The sequence below is a fragment of the Oryza sativa genome, chromosome 4, assembly GCF_034140825.1.
Source record: "Oryza sativa Japonica Group chromosome 4, ASM3414082v1".
In the NCBI taxonomy this organism is placed as follows: domain Eukaryota; kingdom Viridiplantae; phylum Streptophyta; class Magnoliopsida; order Poales; family Poaceae; genus Oryza; species Oryza sativa.
This window is the reverse complement of record NC_089038.1, coordinates 15,618,609-15,642,630: the sequence shown is the minus strand read 5'-3', so window position 1 is coordinate 15,642,630 and position 24,022 is coordinate 15,618,609. Positions and strand designations below refer to the sequence as shown.

General features: G+C 43.7%; 1 protein-coding gene across 4 annotated transcripts; it reads left to right on the top strand.

Moving 5' to 3' along the window:
• The first annotated feature begins 5,232 nt into the window (after positions 1-5,232).
• Positions 5,233-23,289, top strand: LOC4335497 (aspartic proteinase nepenthesin-1). 4 transcript variants are annotated; one of them, XR_010740883.1, is made up of 12 exons: positions 5,233-5,385; positions 5,563-5,679; positions 6,860-6,953; positions 13,964-14,032; positions 15,291-15,420; positions 15,544-15,791; positions 21,489-22,064; positions 22,176-22,356; positions 22,453-22,563; positions 22,651-22,723; positions 22,826-22,924; positions 23,004-23,289. XR_010740883.1 is itself a non-coding variant. In XM_015781128.3 (6 exons), the coding sequence occupies exons 1-6, from the start codon at positions 5,343-5,345 to the stop codon at positions 15,583-15,585; spliced, it is 495 nt and encodes a 164-aa protein (XP_015636614.1). In that variant the 5' UTR covers positions 5,233-5,342; the 3' UTR covers positions 15,586-15,936. The 4 variants fall into 4 exon arrangements, 1 of the variants encoding a protein (XP_015636614.1); XR_010740884.1 differs by lacking the exons at positions 15,544-15,791; positions 21,489-22,064; positions 22,176-22,356; ... (2 more) ...; positions 22,826-22,924; positions 23,004-23,289 and adding an exon at positions 14,992-15,208; XR_010740885.1 differs by lacking the exons at positions 15,544-15,791; positions 21,489-22,064; positions 22,176-22,356; ... (2 more) ...; positions 22,826-22,924; positions 23,004-23,289 and adding an exon at positions 14,992-15,208 and having other exon boundaries at positions 15,279-15,420.
• The last annotated feature ends 733 nt before the right edge of the window (positions 23,290-24,022 follow it).

Genomic DNA, 24,022 nt, shown 5'->3' with positions numbered 1-24,022 from the left:
GGGGAACGAGGATCCAAACCAGTACTTGAACGAGGAAGGGAACGTGGAGAGGGATGCGGAGGGGAACCAGCAGGGGCACGTGGAAAGGGATGTGGAGGGGAACCAGGAGGAGGCTAGTGGTAGTCAACCCTCCGTTGGACAGAAGAGGGCACGTGGGCAACGAGGTGCAGCGAAGAAGCTTGAGGGTCGGCACATCATAACGGAAGTGGAAGAAGATGGACGTCCTAGTGCCCCGGCCGAAGCCGCCAAGAACTATGTACATCACAGCGGTTGGGTTGTGCGGGATAACGTGCCTGTCAGTACGGTGTACTGGCGAAGAACAAGGGCACGCGGAGATCATGAGAGCTTTGTCCCAGATTCGGAGAAAGAGATGCTGTGGACCACAATGCTCGAGACATTCACCCTTCCTGCGGGTACAGAGGACAAAGTGAAAAGGTGGACTCTGAAGAAAATGGCAGAACAGTTTCAGAGCTTCAAGGGAGATCTGTACCAGAAGTATATACTGAAGGGGCAGACACCGAACTTCGATATATTCCCAAAGCTAAGGGATCACTGGGACGAGTTCGTTGCATATAAGACAGGTGAACAAGGGCAGGCGATGATGGAAAGAAACAAAGAAAATGCCGCCAAGAAGAAGTACCATCACCACTTGGGGTCAGGAGGCTATAGCGTCGCGATGCCGAAGTGGGAGCAGATGGAGGCTAGCTTGATTGAGAGGGGTATCGAACCGGCAACAGCCAATTGGCCGGAACGATCGAAGTTCTGGTACTATGCTCACGGTGGAACGCTCAACCCAGCTGATGGCTCACTGGTCTTCGGCGATCAGATACGAGAGGCTGCACGACGACTAACAGATGCAGTGGAAGCCTCCTCTCAGGGCACGTTCCGACCAGACAGAGATAGAGACGAGCTGACACTCGCCCTGCAGACTCCAGAGCATCCAGGATGAACACGGGGGAAAGGGGTGATTCCTTGGAAGATTGGTTTCAAGGAGGACATCCACACGTACAGGAGTCGGATGAGGAGCAAGAGAGATACCGAGGCGAAGATTGCAGAGCTAGAGTTCCGGGTATCGAGCTATGAACTCAACATGCAAGAGGAGGTGGCAAGGAAGGTTGATGAACGCATGGCCGCACATCGGTCCCATGATCCCCAGCCGACCATTCCTCCTGCAATGGTGAGCCCGTCAGGAAACCGTAGCAGCTGCGCCTCAACGGGGCAGGTAGGATCACAGAGCATGGACGCCATGCAAACACAGGATGAATCGACCTGTCCCGTTGATGACATCACTCAGCGGACACCATGTGAGCTGCATATTCCTTTGAAGAACTTATCAATAAAGGTAAGATTTAGCCATTCCGCTAGTTGCTGCTTATATATGTTGATTACTAAAAAATAATCTCTCACAACATGAAGGTGGCGTCGGGCATGGCCATCCCAACGGACCCTTCAGGTACTTACCACTGCAGGCCGATTCCAGCAGGATACTCGAAGGTCGAAGTTGAGTTGGTCGAAGGCGCGTACGAGGACCTCGAGCTGGATTACCCTGGAGAAGACGGTGAGACGCATCTACGAGACACATGCCATGCCATTATTCTATGGCGCAGGCGGTACATCATCCTCCCTGGGCGACAAGCGGTGTCTCGTGCACCATCTCCTCCGGCTCCGCCATCTCCTCCTCAGGATCCTGCACCGTCTCCTCCTCATGCTCCGCCAGCACCGTCTCCACCTCAGGCTCCAGCATCGACTCCTCCTCAGGATCCTGCACCGACTCCTCCTCATGCTCCTACACCTACTCCCCCGCAAGCTCCTCTTCCGGCACCTTCAAAGTCAAGGGCCCCCCCAGCTCCACCGCCTACCCACACAAGGGCAACGAAGAAGGCGAAAGTTGACGCCGCCAAGAACAAGGACCCGGGGTACGATTGCACGCAAGAGGAGCTTGACGCTTACGTTGCATCAGAAGTCAAGAGACAATTCAAGCCTCGAAGTCCAGAAAAGAAGATTCCTATAGACCCCAGTGTCAGGAACTTCTTCAGGGGTATGTCTGCATCTGTCAAGGAGGCCATCAAGCTATCGGACTATGAGCGAACGCTGAAGAAAGCATCTTCTGGAAAGTCCAAACCAGTCCCTCAGCTTGGAGAGCAACCAAACCAGGAGATCGAGCCGTTGGTGACCGGTAAAGAAATGACGATAGAACAATTTATTACTGACACCGGTCTAACTACGGATCAATTGCTAGGAGTCGCACCAATCGAAAAGGCGGAAGTGAAATACATGTACGAACTCGGTAAACCGCTTGTCAAGCCTGAGCTGCTGCAGTCCCTACCCACACAAATGTACAAGTTCCATCAGCTGTACATGGAGATGAGCGCCACCGGTAGAGAGATGATCGGAGCGAGGATCAGGGACACGGACTTCTTGCAAGGAGATGACATTCTCTGGATCAATTTCAGGGGAATCTACGAACTATACCAGCTGGACGCCCTCGACGTCTCTATTATGAGTTGCTGGATTTTGTAAGTATATCGTTCAGTTAGATTTCTTACTATACGTCTCCTTTAATTAATTAGGTCCTTGTATATAAGTAGACTATAGAAAATAATATACTCCCTTTTATCGTTGTAGAATGGAGATTCAAAGGGCCTGACGGCGGAGGGTTTTCGATACTGGATTCATCGACCCTCGGAAAGTAAACGTCGCAATGCTCGACCAATATCCACAAGAAACAGAGGACAATCTCGTCCATCTCCTGAAGGCGCAGCATTACAAGACGTTCATACTGTTGCCGTACAACACAGAGTTAGTTTAATTTTACTGTCTTCCTACATACCAAATTTCATTCCCGTACGAACTTGCTAAGTGTTTCATATGTAATGCATCCCACGCACATTGCAGATTCCACTGGGTGCTTTTACTCTTCGACCTGGAGGCCTGCACCGTCAACGTATATGACTCAATGGATAAAAAAGAGTCTACGTTTGACAAGGTTTTCGAACTTATAGACAGGTACCGTCATAAGTTCCTTTGTTAATTAAGAAAATCTTGTTATGTTAATTGCTACTACGAATCATAGCTTTAAACTCCATGTAGGGCTTGGTATCGGTTCCGTCATTTGGTCCGCGGCAAATGGAGAGAAAGACTTAGGCGGAAGTTCAAATTTCCTGTGAGTACACATGCTCTACATTTATATTTCTCCGATTCAAATACATACAAGTGTATATTAATTAGATCTCTCGTTGTTTGTCATTTATTTGTAGTGCGCAAAGCAAAAGCAGGGAACTAACTTGTGCGGCTATTACGTGTGCGAGTATTGCCACTGCCTTGCAGAACAAATCATCACCACAAGAGAGCTCGATGTACGTACAAATAAATTCAAAATTTCATTACGTAGCGATTTCTTGTTTAATTACTAATCAATTTCATACATTCATATAGTTTATTCGCATGAGGGATAACCTGACCATACACAAGGAATTTATCGTGGCGGTTCAAGAACAACTCATGGGATTCATCAACGAAGAAATCCTTGATCCCAAGGGTGAATTCTACTACGACGGAAAAACAATTCACCGGTCCTTAGCTTCTGAGCTAGCAGCGACTACTACTACGTAGAAATCGTAGCTAGCTAGGACATATAATGGATTGTAATTAATACATGACTACATATGTTTCTATATGCATGTGTACACATTTTCTATAATGTAAATATATTTTGGTCATATATATATCTATATACATATGCATTTGCATAACATATATATGTATAAATACATATATATTATGCATGTATATACATATAATATAATATAATATATATATATACATATATATATGTATGCATATATATGTTTCAATACATATGTAGAATTCCCGGTTGGTGTTACCAACCGGGACTAAAGATCGAGCTGACCTTTTTTTTTGCATGGCCCTGTTGCTGCATGGAGAAACCATTTTTGCTTGGTTACTCAAAAAACCACATTAGCCCTAGTTAGAATAGGAACCAGGACTAAAAAATATCTTTACTCCCGATTCAAAAGCCCAGGGGTACTTTTTGATCTTTTATCCTGGTTGGTAACAACAATCGGGAACCGGGATGAAAGATCATTTTTAGTATTGGTTCAATAACCGTCAGACCATGTCACACGGTCAACGAACTTTACTCCCGGTTGGGTGATACCAACCGGGACTAAATATCTCTCTCCCACATCTTGGGCATCTCTTGCTCTCTCTCCCTCTTCCTTTATCTACACGAGCGCCACCCGTGCACACGCCGCTCCTCCTTATCCCCTCTCCTCCTCCACTCCTTCTTGAGATCTCCTTCTCCTCCTCCTCCGATTCCCTCATCCCCTTCTGCTTTTCCTCTACGTCACGGAGGTCGGCGCCTGGCGGTGGCAGGCGACGGAGGCCGGCGCGGCCGTCGCGCGGGGAGTGCGGTGGCGTTTCCATTCACATGGCACTACTATCTTTGTCCCAGTTGGTGTTGATGCTTTTTTGGTCCCGATTATTTCTACTGGGACTTAAGATAGTGATGTTTAGTCCCGGATTCGTAGTCCTGGTATGCAACCCAGGACTAATTGGGGTTGCAAACTGGGACTACAAACTACTTCTCTACCAGTGTATATTGTCTGAGTTAGGTTAGATCTATCAAGATTGTAGTTAATAAATTTAGACGCTAACGATTATTATTTAAACTGTTATTGCATATATTAGTTTATTTTAGGAATAATGATAACTGATTGCAATAAGGTTAGGATGTTGTCACACCCTGAAGTTGTTCTCCTAAGCCTAAAATAATTTAATAAATTGTTGCAAGAAAATCAATTGTTTAATGGCAAGAGTGAAACTCTAAAGTAATAAATGCAAATAATAATAAAAAATGGCATGTGGAATATTTCTTGAGTTCTACATGTCAAAATAGGCTAACATGATTTTTAATGGAATTTTCAAAACCTTGGAGATAATTCTAATCTATACCTATACTAATTGGACACTTTCTACGAGCTCCCACGTTAATCAGAGAATTTTGACCGTTGGTTAAATAAGTGATTTAATCTAAACCGTAGATTTTTCACGTGATCTGCCTTTATTAGTTTTAGTTATATGTGGGCTTGGATTAATAGCTGCGTCTAAAAACTGTTTTGTGGGCCGGGTTCTATCAAAATCTACGTAACTATACAAGCACATTTACTAGATTTTAGGCAGATAAGACTGAGACCTTATCTTCAACGAAGCAGGAGAAGCATTGGTCGACCTTATCTTCAACGCGCCGCATCCAGCTCTCCGTCTCTCCGTTCGCGGGATAGTCGGCGAGCGCGAGTTGGAGATCATCGGTTCTCGCGGCGATGACTTTTATCAACGAGCGAACCGTCTCCGACTGGAACTCTGGTGCTTCTCTTCCCTAATCTAAATCAGTTTCTCATATTTAACAATACCGATCTAGACTCCGATTTGAACTCCAGATAGGGTGCTTCTTTTCGTTAATCAAATTTGATTTCTGATGTGCAACGATACGATCCGTACAAGACTCAGTTTCGCCATCGTTAATAATCCTATAAATTTCAGGGATCAGTATGTTTGTTCCACAGTTCATCCGTTTTCCCAACTATCGCATATTTGTCGTTGCGTTGGCAAAAAGGAGCATACTTGCATCCGTCTCCGCCGCATCTGTAATACACAAAGGTATTTCATCGAAACTGGGACTCGATTTGTGATTTTGATTTTAATAAAGAATTATTTGCTGATCTTTTGCCTGTTGAATGGACTGTTTGCTATTCTGACGAACATATTCTACTGCTATGTTACCGATTGTGATTTTGACAATGAATCGAGTTATCTAATTGTACTAGAAGTTAAAATTTACTGGTAATTTTCTGAATAGCGCAATAATAGACCAAAGACACTATCACTATTGCTGTTGAGCTATATTAACAAACTACTAGGTTAAAAGCCTAATAAAGAAAGCGCACTTCTGACTTTTGAGGTTGTGTTTAATGGTAGAAGAAGCAGATAAAATATATTTGGATTATGATCCTTATATCACCTTTTTCCTAATAAGTAGTTTAATTAATAGATGGTCCCATAGACAGATATTATATAGTAGCCTAATTGAGAGTTTTTTTTTCATCAAAACCGAAAATATTCATTTTTTTATATTCATTTGCTTAAACCGTTGTCGTCATATCAACTTTTGCTGATTATAGACTCACTTACTACATGGTCCCATTGACATATAAATTGGTTGCCTGATTCAAAATTATTTTTCCTTTTATCAAAACTGAAGGATAACTACAATGGCATGTGATATGCTTCAAGCTGTTAACAATGAAAAGGAAACATGGAAAGCTGTTAACAATGGGTAATTAGACTTTGGGTTGCCATAAATCCTAACAGCAACGAGCTTATTAGCCTTGACATGATACTGATTGATGAAGAGGTTAGCATAACTGTTCTTCTCACAAATAATGTTGATATTTACATTTGCCTTCTCACTTATATTATTTATTGAATGACACCATGATGCATGCTACTGTAAAGAAATTTCAGGTCAATAGGTTCAGGGCATTCAAGAAGGATCAGTGTCCATGATATCTAATTTCAAGGTTTCTTCAGTAGCAGAATATCGTCCAGTTCACAATGACAAAATTCTCAACTTCTCAAAACACTGCCAAAGTTCAGGAGATCAAAACCCTAGAAAACAAACCAAAACTAGAACAAACCTTTAGATTTTCAACCATTGAGAGTCTTTCCAAAAGAGTATACAGCAAAACATATTTATCTGGTAATATGTTGTTTAGTTACATTATTTACTAGCATCCAAATTAATTAACACATACATAACCTTCACCGTTTCATTTTGCAGATGTTGTTGGCTTAGCATCTTACATAGGACAAATCGAAGAAACACAAACAAGTTGTTGGATAAGCAAGATCCGTGACATTATGCTTCGAATTGAGTAAGTTCAATTAAATTTAATTAATCTATGTATGCATTGGATACAATCTATCTATCTATCTATCTATCTATACCTATACTAATTGGGCACTTTCTACGAACTCTCACGTTAATCAGAAAGATCTGGCCATTGATTAAATCACTTTCTACGAACTCTCACGTTAATCAGAAAGATCTGGCCATCTATACCTATACTAATTGGGCACTTTCTACGAACTCTCACGTTAATCAGAAAGATCTGGCCATTGATTAAATCACTTTCTACGAACTCTCACGTTAATCAGAAAGATCTGGCCATTGATTAAATAAATGATATTATCATCCCTGTAGATTGTAAATTCCATGTGTGTTTAACTTTGTGGGCCACGTGTAAATTAAACCAATCTAACACCACCTCACGAAGGAACAGATAAGAGAGGATATGCGAGAGGCAATAATATTTCTGTTGCTGTTGAGCGTTAAGTACATGATTAGATCTATCTATAATTCACAACACAATAAGAGAAGAAAATCAACGAAGCATGCAACACCTTGGGCGTCAATAGAGAGACATGGAAAAGGAATCAAAGCCAGCGCGGCAAGACGATTAATTCTTCAGGCAAGCCGCTCACGTCTATGGAAAGCATCGATGCAGCTTACGCCGATGCTCACATCAAGTCGCCACTCGACGTCGATGTCGCCGAGTCGCCTCGGCTTCTGCCGCTGCAATGTCCGCGCCTGCCAAAGCTGTGGCATCTCGGTGCGAGCCTAGGGCGCCGCTGCTTCATATGCCGGTGACGATGTACGCTGACCACACGGCCATGTCCTTGCAGGCTGTTGTTGCAGGCAAATGCATGTATGCATGATTCATTGTGAGTAATTTCTCCGTATCCCCATTGATTCAGCGCATAGAAAAACAATCATGGATTTGACCATGAGAGGCTCAGCGCAAGGCTGACTATCCCTGCCAGAGATGTACCCTTAATTTGTTAACAACATGCTTTCAGTTAAGGCCATTGATTATCGATTAACCCTGATGTTATATATATGTCTATCTTTTTTTTTTTTCAGTCCGTATCCATCAGCCAAGCTAATTGCCTGGCTGAATCATATGGACGGACTAAGACAGACACATGGTGCATGTATAGGATCAAGATGTTGAAGGCTTAATCCAACAAGGTTAGTCCGTGCAATTTTTTTTTTAACTTCATACTTTGTTTAAAAAAGATTATTGGCAAATGCTAACATCGATCACATAGATAGATCGAGCCATACAAAGCCACCTCAAAACATGGAGATTAAGTTAGCAATACTGAATCTTATGATAGTGCACCAAGTGTTTATTTGATTTTGACTCGGTTATAATAGTTTATATATGAGTCTGCCTATTTTTCAGTCACTCCAAAATGTACATAAATTTCAAGCACTTTGAATGGCCTAGGCCACGCCAATATTCATGCAGCTGAAGTATACTCATCATATCTTCTACTCTTCCTTTCACACTAACAACATACTCGCATTTTTGCCCATGCTGCTGCTGCTGCTCTCCTCTAATTTAGGGCGATCGGAATATAGCAATAATCTTTTCATATTTTTCTTTTACGGATTCAACATACTTGAATTTTCTACATGCAACTAGAATAATTATTGTTTGCATTAGTTTTTTATCCTTCAACACAAAAATAAAACATTGAATTAAGGCCGACTTCCACAACAGCAGCTAATTAATGCATCTAAATAAGGATTAAAAGATATATATTAAGTATAAATAATATAGTATTTTCTAACATTATTTTAATATGCTTGCAAAAAATATGTCTAAAACTTTAACTGTTGGACCAATAGTTTGCTATTGAACTTCTTTGACAAAGTAATTTAAGTAATGAAATACTAAATAAAGTATTTAAAATTGTGAAATAAAGTTCATTCTAATCCCTTTTTGGAATTTATAAATATAGAGAATTTCGAATTGTGAAAGTTTTGCTCTTGACACAACAAAATATAACTGCAAGTTAAAACGCATATGTATGTATATGACCTAAGGAATGTAATGATCATCCATATGTGTATCATGAATTTGTGTTAAATAAAACATGAAACTGAAAATACCATGGATTGTTTAGTTTTTAGTTTGTATAAATTGTTATAATTTTAAAATTCAAAATTAATAAATACTAAGTTGGACAAATCGCAAACTCTCATTTAGTATTTTTAATAATTTCATTTTATAACATCAAATTAGTAATGATCAAGCAACTGTAATTTTGTAAGTAACCAACTATTTAGCGTGTGATTAAAAATTTTATCATTTATTCTATCAATAATATGAGCCCGTGCAACGCACGGGTTGGCGACTAGTCAATTTAAATCGAGCACAAGCATTAAAGAATCCCTGGAAATTCCTTTTTCCCTTTTTCTTTTTCATTTTCCTCCTTTTTTACTTCTTCTTGGGCCTTCGGCCCATTTCCCTCCAGCGCCCATTCGCTGGGCTGGCCTCAGGCCGAGGCCCAACAGCCCGCGCGCCCCTCCTCTGTCTCCTGGGGTTGCTGACAGGTGGGGCCCACCTGTCGGGTCCTCCCCCAACCTCCGGAGGCCGCCACCGCCTCCCACAACTGCCGCTCCCGCTGTTCTAGGGCCACGTCCAGCCTCCACCGCACCACAATGGCCTCGCCCCGCGCACGCCACCCACTCCCCGCACCCCACTACCCCCTCTCCGGCCCACGCCTGCGCTGGAAACGGCCAGGATTCAATTTTTGAATCCCACCTCTCTCTCTCCTCCCGTACCTCCCCCACTTTGCCGGTGAATCCGCGCCACTCCCGGCCGTTCCTGACCTCCCGCCCCTATATAAATGGACCCCTCCTCCTCCTCTCCCTTTTTCCTTTTTCCGCTGATCGCTCTCGTGCCTTCCTCCGCTCTAGCGCCGTCGCACCCACTTACTGCCACTTTTCCTACACTCCGGTTGCCGCTAGCCGCTGCTAGCCGTCGCGTCGGGCCGTGCCGTCGATGCCGTCGGATTCGCAAGCCCGAGGGCCACATAGTCCACCCCTCCGCCGTCAAATTTCGTCGCCGGAGCCCACTCCCCTCACGTCGGTGAGCTCTCCATGGCCGCCGCCTTTGGTCGGCACACCCTAGCTTACCACGGACCTCTAATCTCCCTCTAGCCCCTCTCATTGTGTTCCCTAGGTGTCACGCCCGGAAATATACACCATTTCCAAACGCTCAGTGCATTAATCCTCGTCCCAGGAGGCGAGGTACACATAGCATTGTTGATTATTTGCGGAAACGTAAAGGAAGTACTTTATTTCATGGGCGACTCTAGGTCCTCACGCTCAAAGATAAACAAATAAAATAGCGGAAGACTACGGAACAGCAGCAGCCACAGGCACTCGACGGCGGAGCGAACTAGAGATCCAAGCCTTCATCTTTCTCAGGTCCATCCTCTGGATTATTTTTGTGAGCAAGAGTGAGTACCACCACCGTACTCAACAAGTCACACCGGAAATGCAATAATAATGCATAGGGAAAACAAGAAAAATGGCCTAATAGGGTTTATTTTGCAGAAAGCCATAGTTTAAACATTTTAATCAGGTTAAAGCTCATTTTAAAACACGATCCTGTTCTAAGCCAATATTTTAATATCATCAAGGTCTCATGAGCCAACGAACCTGCCTTAACCCAGGCTAATCACCACATGACTACATCATCATGATTTCACCCTCCCAAGGTTTTGTAAAACAAAAGTAACTTTGGGTGCGGCTATTCGAATAGTTTTTAACTCTGATCAGAGGTGTACAACTTTACCCACAAGACACAACCTCAACACGCGTTGCCACGCGCCGGGTACCACCACGGTACTCGGATAGAGGTCGTGACAAGACTATCCATCTAGGTCTACCCAAAACAGGAGAACCTGCTGAGGTTTCGCCGCCCGCCGGTCCCCGACAAGGTAAAGGTTGCCGGATCCCCCGGGATGAGACAGGCCCCCCCTTGCGCCCGGTGAAAAAACGGCCTTAATCTTGGCCCCACACCCTTCCAACCAATGGTCTTTGTTTTGAGAAGATCTAAACTTCCAGTCAGGTCTTACCCACTAGACTTGTGGTTGCACGAAGATGCCTTGCAACAGAGGCCCAAAGACCGGTTCTTATATTAGCCGGGGTGCGACTACCAAAGTAATCAGCTTGCACCCCGAGCCCAGCCCAAAAAGATGTTTTAGTTGCACAAAGAATTTTATCACCCATCTATTGACAAACCAGTCAATAGTCCAATACTAATCCAGTTTTAGTTGTTAACCACCATAGTCTAGTTTATCCAAAAGTTCTAAGTTGGAACTAAGCAGGACTAAGCATTTACCTAAAGCAACTAGTCAGTCCATCATGTAGGGCACTAGACTAGTCAAGTTATAATTTTACTAGGGTTCACAACAATCATGGATATGAAATCAATAACATGGCCATAACAAAGAGCATAGGAATAACCAATAAAACAATATTAATAATGAACATTATAATTTATAAAGCAATGCAATATAAGTAAAACAACATAATTTTCACAATATGGGATTCAACATGTTCAAGATAGATATGACTTGCCTTGATCGCTCACAAAGTCTTCGGCGTCAACGGCGATGAAGAGCTGATCTTCTGGAACGGCAGGATCTACACGACCAACGCGAAGAAATAAAAAAGGCTAATAAAAACCATATGAACAGAAGCAATAAGGCACATCAATGGGATCTACTCATTTTTAGGAGAAATTAGAGATTTGAACAGGTTAATTCGGAGTTCAAACGGTTAAGATATGGCCATTTGAAGTTTAGGTGCTGTTTAAATGGAAATTTGCAATTTTGTGAATTATTTTTCTAAAGGAAATTGATTTATTGCACAGAGAAGAGAGAGAGGGGGTCCACGGGCGGGTCCCATTTGGCAGCCGCTCGGTACACCATGAGGGCGGCTCACGGCGCACAAGCACGGCCAGGAAGGAGAAGCACCCGAGCCAGGCGGCACGCCGGCAACGGCCAACGGCGTGGCGATGGTGCAACGGAGCACGGGAAGAGGAAAAACGGAAAAGGGAGGAGGTGACGGTTCTCACCGAGCAGACGCGGCGGCGAGAGGTCGGCGGTGTTGCTGGCGGTGAGGAAGAAACGGCGAGAAGCTTCGGGTCGTCGTTGTCGTCATCGTTCCCGCGGTCCTCGTGCTCGACGGAGGGGAGGACGGGGAAGAGAAGGAAGCGGCGAAGCAGATGGTGGCGACGCTGGGCTCCAATGAGGTTCCGACCACCGGCGAGGGGCGGCCGGAGTTGCGACGGCGGCGGCACAAGAAGAGAGCGGCGCGGAGAGAGGAGAGGGAGAGGGCGGCGGTGTGAGGGGAGAGAGGAGGGAGTCGGGGGTACCTTTTATAGGCTGGAGGGGAGGGAGAGAGACGCCGGGTAGGGCGATCGACAGCCCCATCGTTTGGCCTAAACAGTAAAAGAATAAGCCAAAATTTGAATTTTTAAACTTGACTTTGAAGTTGATTTTGAAATTCTTTTAACGTAATTTTGGTTAATGTTGGCTTTTAAGTTGCTACGAACAAATCTACAAAAGTTTTACTTATAAATTAATTTTAATTTTCTAATAAGCCAAATAAGCTATTTTGGGCCAAATGGGCAACCGATGGGAGCCCGACGCAGGCCATGGTGGAGCTCACCATTAAAGAACATCATCAAAATCCACCACGAATAAACGGGGATTGAGTGGAAAATTATGGGGGTATTGGAGAGGATAAGGCGGGAATTAATTCCCCTCAATTAATTTGATGAAACGGCGAGTGGAGGAGGCGAATCGGAGGTGGACATGTGGTAGATTCGGCCGGAGAGGAGAGAGAGGGCTGGAGGTTAGGGATGACGGGTGGGACCCACCTGTCATCGAGTGGAACACCCCTGTCTCTGAGTCCGAGGGAGAGAGAGCAGCTGGGCCGGCCCAAGGATTGGGAGGGGGAGGGGAGAGAGGGAAGGAGAGGGGGCGGCTGGGCTGGGCCAAGAGAGGGAGAGATGGGCTGGAAACAACCCAACAGGAGGAAGAGGATTTCTTTTAGCTTTTCCATTTTATAAAATTCTTTAATTGTTTTGTTGCCTTAAAATTATTTAGGATGCTCTGAAAATTCAAGTAAAAATTGGTTAAACATTTTGAGATATGGGGAATTTATTAATAATACCCACAAGCCAATTTGATATAAATCTTGGTGAATTTTAATTGTTGGAGGCTCTTTTAGGCTTTTAAAATTTCTAGAAATTCATTAAAACATGATTTAAATTTAGAGCGATTTTCAGGGCGTTACACTAGGTCTCTCCTGACGTCGTCCGCTGTTCGCCGACCTCCCTCCGTCACTCACCATCCTTGTTTGTGATCGGTGAGGCCCTCCCCTTCCTCTCCTCTCTCTTTGTCGCTCCGCCGCTAGCCGCTTGCGCGTTGCCGTCGCATCGCGGTGCCATGTCGCCATGGTGCCACCGCTAGCCGCGGTGCCGTCGCGCGCCATCCCTTGCCGCTGGTTGCCGCTGCCCGCTCCGCACTAGCGCCGTCGTGCGCCATGCCCACCGGGCTGGCTCAAGCCATGCCCGTGCATCGCCATGCGTTCCCAGCCATCCGATCTACCACTCGGTAGATCGGGGCCATTCGGCTGCCGCCCACGAGGCCATCCACGTGGCCGCCACGTCGACGCCACGTGGTGCTCCCATCCCCGGTTCCGTGGACTTGGTTCACCATGAGCCTATGACCTATGAGCCTGACATGTGGGGCCCACCTGTCAGCGCCACCCCTCTCCGATGACATCATCCAGGACCTTTATTGCGCAATAAATCGATTAAGGCTTTTTTTGTTTATAGTAAAAACACAGATAACCTTCTAAAATTCATTGACAATTCATTCGTGCTCCATTTAAGCCCATTCAAGTCTCAGTAAATCAAAAAAAAAGCGAAGAATCCATTAAAAATGGTTTTGTTATCTGTTTTAGTAGTCTTATAACCTATTTGTATTGTTTGCCTTGTATGTCACATAGATTTCGGCTCTCCCAACGCTCCGGTGTATTTCAAGATAGTCGCCAAGGTCCCTCTAGCCGCAGAGCAAGGCAAGTCATCCTTGTCACTTGAATATATTGATCCCATATTGCAAATGCTCTATGTTTTCCTTTAAGTTATGCATTGTTTTATAATGTTACTAAATGGGATGTTGTACCTACTGTTCTCAGCCCTATTATTTTTGTACCTTATTCCTTTGTAAACTTGGGATGTAACATGACTAGATGTTGGATTAGGAATTGCTTAGCCATGCTTAGTTCAACTACCCTAGCTGTTCCTGGATAGTGGTTTAATGCACGTTCTGCTTGGAATTCTGGTTTGTGAATTTTTGGGGCATGGTGTGACATAGAAAATTATTTTTTCTCATCAAGTCTATGGTAACTAGGCTGATGGTCTGAACAGAATTGAGCAGTCCAGGTAGCCAAGCCACTCTCCAACTAGCAGTTGAGGTAGTCAGATTGCCAGGATCATAGTTTTTTTGGGATTAGTTTTCTAACTTCATAGACTACGCAGTAATACGTTTAGATTTTAGTTTAGGCAGCCAATCACTACTCTTTAGTTATCATAGATTAGCAGTTTCTTTCCCAAAAAGAAAGAGAGCCATGCATGGCATTTTCATAACCATAATTAAAGATAAGAAGCTTAGACCTGGGAGCCTTTCTCAAAATAGGTGCAAAAATTGCAGACATAATGGATGGCCTGCATAATGCCCGTAGCCCCATGCACAATTCCACTCTCAACCGCAAAAACCACGTAGTTTCCTATTTTCCCTGACTCTCCCAGCGAACAATTGCTGACTTCTTCCACTAGATGTTTCCTGTTCATGGCTCCCCGCATTTTTTGGCTCCATGTTCGTACCCCATTTCATATTAAAACTCATAGAACAGTCCACTGCGATGGATGAGGACCAGATGACGAACCAAGAATTACTGTTTAAAGCTTCATAAAAACATAAAGGAAAAGAATGGTACATACTTTGCTGAAGAGATGGCTCCTTTGTTTCTATCAGCAATCCTTTCGGCCCTATTGGTAGCATCCTCTACTCGTGGTACCGTGGCCATTGGGTTATTCCAGGTGCGCCGCAAATTCTCTATCATGGGCGGTGGGTGTAAGGGGAGTGACATAGGTGCATTACAAACCCACGATAGGAACCGCCATCTTAGTCGCCTTGTGGCTGCGGACTTCTCACTTGGTGGCCTTGGTGGCATCAGCACATCCAGCACAGGGTATATGCTTCAATGTTCCTTTGGTTCTATCCATTTCTTCTTGGTAGGTTGGCTTATTACGATCTGATAGAGTTTGACACAGACTATACTACACGGAGATAGGGATTGGGACACCCGCAATGGAATACTATGTGCAGGTGGACACTGGCAGCAGTGCATTTTGGGTTAACTGCATCCCCTGCAAGCAATGCCCTCGCAAGAGCGATATATTGGTAGGTTTAGAGTTTATTTTTCAGTACCTTGCAAAAATTCTTTTTGCCATTTAGGGTTTTGTACATTATAGATGTGAAATTCTGAATGATAATATGGTTTGTCGTACATCTTCTTGTGTGCAGAAAAAGCTGACATTATATGACCCTAGGAGCTCAGTAAGTTAAAAAGTGGTGAAATGTGATGATATGTTCTGCACTTCGCCCGATAGGGATGTGCAGCCAGAATGCAACACAAGCTTACTTTGTCCATTCATCGCGACCTATGCTGATGGTGGATCAACAATAGGCGCCTTTGTCACTGATCTTGTGCACTATAATCAACTCTCTGGGAATGGGCTGACTCAATCAACTAACACCAGCCTCACATTCGGGTGAGTTGTGTCCATTGAAGAAATTTTTGTATGTGAAATTTTTTGAATTAGAACTGAAGTGTACGATTGTAAAATACCGTTGATAGACAATAGTTCAACAACATGCCATCTTACGTGCAATAATACTCTTTCTTTTTTGCCATCACATCAGGTAAACGTGAAATTATGTCTGTAGTTTTTACAAAATGACCAAAATATCATTTAGAACTCAGTTATACTTATTTTTGTTTATTAAATTTGTATTTCATATTGATCTATCATATTAATTTTTTCAAATTATTTGATAGCTATTTTAGTGATATGAAAAACAAGGGGATGTTACTTAAGGTATGAAAATAGTTTACCGAATATAATCCAGTCACCAAAAACAAAGTTTGGCTGCGGCAGTACTGCCCACTACTTCCTCCATTCCAAATTGATCAACATATTTCATAGGTACACCAAAATCAAGAAAAACTAATAACTCTCTAATACTATATTTACTCTAGCAACAAACTCGATACATGCACCATCCCCACTATTTCCTAGCCAATAGCAAATCAAGATATTACATGTGTGCTATAAATACTTGTGTGCATGGATGCATGCATCAATGTTCATTTACTCCAATGCACAAATAACGAATAGACCTAATAAATTAACACAAATATGTAGATCATTAAAAACTATATGTAGATCAATTTGGAATTGAGGGAGTATTAGAGAAACGATTTTCCTGGACGAGGAGCTACTTAGTTTACAGACAGGCCGTTTTCACGTCCGCACGCAAAAATTGGCCTCCCATTTTCGTGTGCGGACCCTTAAGAGGCCCGCACGAGAAAATTGATTTTCGCAAGGGGCCTCGTAAGGGTGCGCACAAAAAAATAAGCCTATTTTCGCCTATGGGCCTCTTAAAATGCCCGCACGCGAAAATCGATTTTCACATGCGGGCCTCTTAAAAACCTGCCTACAAGTCTATCCTTCCTCCTCTTTTCCCTCCTCAACACTTCAAAATTTCATCTCATCCACCCATCCTCATCCTTATCCTTTCTACGCTCTCTCTCACTCTCTCATCTCTCTATCCTCTCTAACTCTCTTACCTCTCACTCCCGGGCGTGGACGGTGCGGGCGTAGCCGGCGGCACCACGCGGCTCGGCAGCGTGCATGCAGCGGCGGGCGACCAAGAGCGGCGGGCTCGACGGCACAGGCGCGTAGCGGCAGTGGACTAGGAGAGGCGGGCTCGCGGTGGCGGGCAACAGGGAACAGCGGGCTCTCAGCGGCGGATGACCGTGCCCCACCCAGATCCGGCGGAGGCGGCTGCCCCCCTTCCTAACACTCAAAAGAAAACAAACACATGCACTTACATCCCACCACTGATGTAAATCACATGCGAGACACACACAACCAAACTTAAAACAAGCAAGCTAACACAACGATCGAAGACAACGACTTAACAAGTCACTCTAGTTCTTCCGAGCATCGGAGGTCGATTGAAGGCTCGTTCGGCTCGTCTTCATCATCTTGGGTAGCTACCCACTCAATCTTGGAATGGTTGCGCTTGGATCCTTCTTCTTCATCATCACTTATGATGGTGACCGGGGAATCTGCTAGGGTTGGGGCAACTTCTTTCTCCACCACACGGACCTTTGGCGCCAATTGATAGCGAGGGACAAATAGAGCTCTCTTCCTTGCGGTGAGACGAATCCTGGCCTTCTGCGGCGGTGCTTCTCCCTTCAACGCGGCTAGTTCCTTCTCCAAACGATCCACCTTGTCTTCTAGCTTGCAAATCTTACCACGATTCCGGTCTTCACGATCTTGAGCTGCTAACACAGTCTCCGCACGACTTTCATCCATAGCCCACAGCATCTCAACCAAATGTCTTGTAGTAGCATCATTCTCAATTCCTTCAGTCTCAAGGTAGCTGCCACGGTCACTTCCCTGGGGTTGGCGAGGATGGTAACGATACTCAGTGTCGGCCAACTGATCACTGTAGCGATCACGGAGCTCTCCTATGGCGATCCTTGCCACCTCCTGACATGCATGGATGTAGTTTCTTCCTCTAGCTTCGAACATCACTGAGGGGATATCTTCACTATTACTGTTCAAGGTGACTTTGACTTGGCACTTCTCTTCATGACGATCATGAGGAATCTGGGCATAAAAAGGGGCAGTCCCAAATCCAATGACAAAGGACATCGTACGCGACTCCTGGACAAAACCCTCAACATCAAACAAGTACTCAGGCTTGTAGCGCGGCATCTAAAGACAAGTGAAAGGAGGGAGTTAAGACATTTATCCAATTAATAGCACAAGTTTTTGGATTGATTTGAATAAAGTTTAGAAAATCAAAGTAAAAAGGTAAGTAAATAAAGTAAACCAAGCTTTGCAAGATAAGTTGAAACAGTTGGAAACAAGGTTACAAATTTTGTACTTTTGAACATCAGGTTTCAAAAGAAATAAAAGAAAATTATAAAATCAACTTGCTAAATTTATTTTGTTGCAGCAAGATTAAATAAAACAACATTGTAAAACTTTTGCTGGAAAATGAGCCATTAATATAGTAATAGATGTACAGTACTAATAACACTGGAATAAATTTTGAATGAGAACCATTAAAAGAGATTATGAAGTGCATGTGCCATTAGTTTGGTTTAATTAAAAGAGAAAGGGAGGAGAACAGTTCTACTTTTCCAATATTTTTAGAGGGCTTCTATGGGTAACCATTTGGCATAACCTAGGGTCAAGGGGGCTCTGATACCAACTTGTCACGCCCGGAATTTCTATCCAAAATTCCAAACGCTTACATGTGTGTGAACCCTCGTCCAGGAATCAGCCGAGGTACACAATAACAAATTGATAATAGAGTACAATTATTACTCTAATTAATAAACGAATAAAATGTCATTACAGAGGTAGATAGTTCATCTCAATCAATAAAGATCTAAGCAGCGGAAAAATAAAATAAACGGCGCAGACGGCTCCACTCCACAGGCAGCTTGACCAAGGCTACACCTAATCCTCCACACCATCAGCCTCATTGTAGAACTCTTCCTCTGATGAATGATTGCAAGGTGAGTATATGACATACTCAGCAAGCCACGCAGCAAATATGCAAGTGCACAGGATAACAAAGGATGGCATAGTAGGGTTTCATTTGCAAAAGCAACATTTAGCAAACATTTGAGAATTTAATAAAACAGTTAAGTAATTAAACAATATTAATCCAACGCTATACAACATACCCTGTTGTATAGGCCCAACCATTCTGAACAACCATCCCGGCTGCACAGTTCTATCTCCAAACCAGGAATATACCATTCCAAACCAGGAGCTAATCAAATTATTACCAGTTATAGCATCTTCTATTATGGTGAGAAGTGTGAGACTAATCACGAAAGACATTGTTTGACCGCCCATAACCGCGGGCACGGCTATTCGAATAGTTTTACTCTGATCAGAGGTGTACCACTGTACCCACAAGACACAACCCCTCATCATGTCACCATGTGCCTCAATACCACCACGGTACCTCGGAAAGGAGTTGTGACAATACCCCTTGCATAACACAATCCACCGCAGCGCACCTTCCTGGATCATAATCACCCCCTTATAAACAAGGCATGGACTCCCCAGCGACCCCGGTGGGCTTATCTCCGCCACTTCTCAGTCTGGTGCCCCGCAATGAAACATGCTATACAAAAGATAAAGCCGTTGCCCATGCTGGCTTGTGGTTGGCACGGTTAATGTTTCACAACCGAAACTCGTGAACTGGTCCTTAATTGTCATGAGCACGACCATCAAAACCATGTGCTCACAACCCACCATTACCAGGTTTTAGTTGGCACATTAATTAATTAACCAATCACGATTGACCATCGTGAACTATCATTAAGCCATCATTAAGCAATAGTGAGTCATAATTTATCCCAGAAGTGAGCTAATGTTTCTAAGCAGGGCTAAGCAATTATATCTAATATCTAGTTGAACCAATATAAATAAAGCTCAACTAGTCAAATTATAATAACCCAAGGTATCAAGGAATAAGGTAATCAAGAACAAAAGGGCTATAACAAACAATAGGTTAATTCCACCCAATGACATTCGAAAACAAATGCAATATTTGAATAGAAACAATAGCTTTAAATAGGATCAACATGCTCAAAGGGTTGTTTGGGATCTGTGTGACTTGCCTTGCTGGCCTTGGAACTCTTCAAACTCTTCTCCTGCGAAAACGGACTCTCCGGAAACGACGGAATCTAAACAAAAAGAAGCAAAATCACCAAAACAGCACATAAACAAGCTTGAACAGTACATGTGGATATTTTTAACATGTAGATCTCAATTTTAGAAAAATTTAGAGACTTGAACCAACTAAAACGGAGCTAAGATGAATTAGTTATGAATTTTTGAAGATTAAATCGGATTAAAACACTTAAATTGATTTTAATTGAATTATGACGCAATAATGAATTATTTTTGAAAAGGAAAAGGAGGATTATTACGTCAGCGGGCTAGGGTTTCGGTGGACCGGGCGCACGGCGGCGGTTCACACGAACGGACGGCCGAGATCAATCGATCCAAAACGGACGGCCGAGATCGATCGGTCCACGACCGGCTCACAGCGAACGGCCCCGATGACGTCAGCGATGACGTCACCACCGGCGGTGGCGGTTCGGCGGCTCGGACGCACAAGCCCGCCGGCGAACGGCGGCGCTTCGGCACGAACGGAGGGCACCAACGAGTAGCGGACGGCACGGCGGACTCACTGGCGACCAAAGCGACGGCGGAAGATCAACGGACGGCGACGGCGACGAAGAAGAAGCGGCGGCGCTCTTCGGCTTGACGACGGCGACGGTGCTCCGGCGGTCTCCGGCGGCGGCGAAGGGGCGGACGAAGACGGCGACGCTACGGCGACCAAGACGGTGGCCTTCCCGAGCGATGACGACGACGGGAACGACGGCGGCGCACGGCTGGAGCGACGGCGGCGACGGCGGCTCGAGGTCTCACGGCGCTAGGGCGTTTCCGGCGACGAGAGGCGAAGGCGAGGGTGGCGACGAGTAGAGGAGACACCGGGGGGTCCTTTTAAAGGGACTCGGAGGCGACGGCGAAGGCCCACGGCGGCCGGCGACGAGAAGGAAACTTCGGGAAAAACGAATCCGAATCCAACTCGAATCCATCGATTTCCAAACCGATTTAGCCGATGTTTCCAAAGGAGAAGAGGTAGAGGAGATCGAGAAGATCATTTCCCCTCTATCAATTCGGCCGGAAACGGAAAGGAGCGGCCGGATTTGGAAGGAGACGGCGGCGGCGCGGCGCTAGAGTTTCGGGCGGCGGTGGCCGAAGGTGGACGATAGGTCCGACAGGTGGGCCCCACCTGTCAGCGGGCGGACGCGCGCGCGCGGCGGCGGACTGGGCCGGACTGGGCCGAGGAGAGAGAGAAAGGTTTTGGGCCCAAAGCCAAAAGAGACTTTTTAAAACCTTTTTCAATTTAAATTATTTCTTAAATGCAATTCCATTTGTTAAAAATACTTCCTTAGCTCAAATAAATCCCAGAAAAATCTAGGAATTATAGAATTAAGCAAAGTATTTAATGAAATTTTATCTGGGCCCATTTTATATTGGAATTTATTAATTAAAATTAGATCTTCTCTTCAAGACTTTTAAAATAAATTCTAAAAATTCCATTTAAACAACAATTTATATATTTTGAATTTTCAGGGTGTGACACGTTGCATCAGAAGTCAAGAGACAATTCAAGCCTCGAAGTCCAGAAAAGAAGATTCCTATAGACCCCAGTGTCATGAACTTCTTCAGGGGTATGTCTGCACCTGTCAAGGAGGCCATCAAGCTATCGGACTATGAGCGAACGCTGAAGAAAGCATCTTCTGGAAAGTCTAAACCAGTCCCTCAGCTTGGAGAGCAACCAAACCAGGAGATCGAGCCGTTGGTGACCGGGAAAGACATGACGATAGAAGAATTTATTATTGACACCGGTCTAACTACGGATCAATTGCTAGGAGTTGAACCAATAGAAAAGGCGGAATTGAAATACATGTACGAACTCGGTAAATCGCTTGTCAAGCCCAAGCTGGTGCAGTCCCTACCCACACAAATGTACAGGTTCCATCAGCTGTACGTGGAGATGAGCGCCACCGGTAGAGAGATGATCGGAGCGAGGATCAGGGACTTGGACTTCTTGCAAGGAGATGATATTCTCTGGATCAATTTCAAGGGAATCTACGAAGTATACCAGCTGGACGCCCTCGACGTCTCTATTATGAGTTGCTGGACTTTGTAAGTATATTGTTCAATTATAATTCTTAATTACTACGTCTCCTTTAATTAATTAGGTCCTTGTATATAAGTAGACTATATAAAATAAAATACTCCCTTTTATCGTTGTAGAATGGAGATTCAAAGGGCCCGATGGCGGAGGGTTTTCGATACTGGATTCATCGACCCTCGGAGAGTAAACGTTGCAATGCTCGACCAATATCCGCAGGAAACAGGAAACAGAGGACAATCTCGTCCATCTCCTGAAGGCGCAGCATTACAAGACGTTCATACTGTTACCGTACAACACAGAGTTAGTTTAATTTTACTGTCTTCCTACATACCAAATTTCATTCCCGTACGAACTTGCTAAGTGTTTCATATGTAATGCATCCCACGCACATTGCAGATTCCACTGGGTGCTTTTATTCTTCGACCTGTCGGCCTGCACCGTCAATGTATATGACTCAATGGATAAAAAAGAGTCTACGTTTGACAAGGTTTTCGAACTTATAGACAGGTACTGGCATAAGTTTCTCTGTTAATTAAGAAATTCTTGTTATGTTAATTATTTATACTACGAATCATATCTTTAAACTCCATGTAGGGCTTGGTATCGGTTACGTCATTTGGTCCGCGGCAACTGGAGAGAAAGACTTAGGCGGAGGTTCAAATTTCCTGTGAGTACACATGCTCTACATTTATATTTCTCCGATTCAAATTAATACATACAACTGTATATTAATTAGATCTCACGCCGTTAATTTGTCATTTATTTGTAGTGCGCAAAGCAAAAGCAGGGAACTAACTTGTGCGGCTACTACGTGTGTGAGTATTGCCACTGCCTTGCAGACCAAATCATCACCACAAGAGAGCTCGATGTACGTACAAATAAATTCAAAATTTTATTACGTAACGATTTCTTGTTTAATTACTAATCAATTTCATACATTCATATAGTTTATTCGCATGAGGGATAACCTGACCACACACAAGGAATTTATCGCAGTGGTTCAAGAACAACTCATGGGATTCATCAACGAAGAAATCCTTGATCCCAAGGGTGAATTCTACTACGACGGAAACACAATTCACCGGTCCTTAGCTTCTGAGCTAGCAGCGACTACTACTACGTCGAAATCGTAGCTAGCTAGGACATATAATGGATTGTAATTAATACATGACTACATATGTTTCTATATGCATGTGTACACATTTTCTATAATGTAAATATATTTTGGTCATATATATATCTATATACATATGCATTTGCATAACATATATATGTATAAATACATATATATTATGCATGTATATACATATAATATAATATAATATATATATATATACATATATATATATGTATGGTTTATATATATATATATATATATATATATATATATATATATATATATATATATATATATATATATATATATATATATAAACCATGCAGCAACAGGGCCATGCAAAAAAAAAAAAAAGGTCAGCTCGATCTTTAGTCCCGGTTGGTAACACCAACCGGGACTAAAGATGGCTTAGCCGGCCACGTGGCTGAGCCATCTTTAGTCCCGGTTGGTGTTTAGTCCCGGTTGGTGTTACCAACCGGGACTAAAGATCGATCTTTACTCCCGGTTATTTCACCCGGGACTAAAGATAGCGATCTTTAGTCCCGGATTGGTACTCCCGGTTTGGAAACCGGGACTAAAGGGGGTTACGAACCGGGACTACAAAGGGTTTCTCCACCAGTGAATTAAACCTTTCATTTACTATTAATTTAATTTTCAGGTTATTAATTACTATTTTAAAAAAATTCGGGAATGTATAGCCTGTTTTTTTTAAGCAGCCATGCAAGGCCGTTATCATGCAAATGGAAATCAAAATGTGTCATAAAGATAAAAGTGTTTCTTTGGCTGTTGTGCAATGACATGATCAACATTGTGCTCCACAGGACACGGATTTATCATGTGCATATTTTG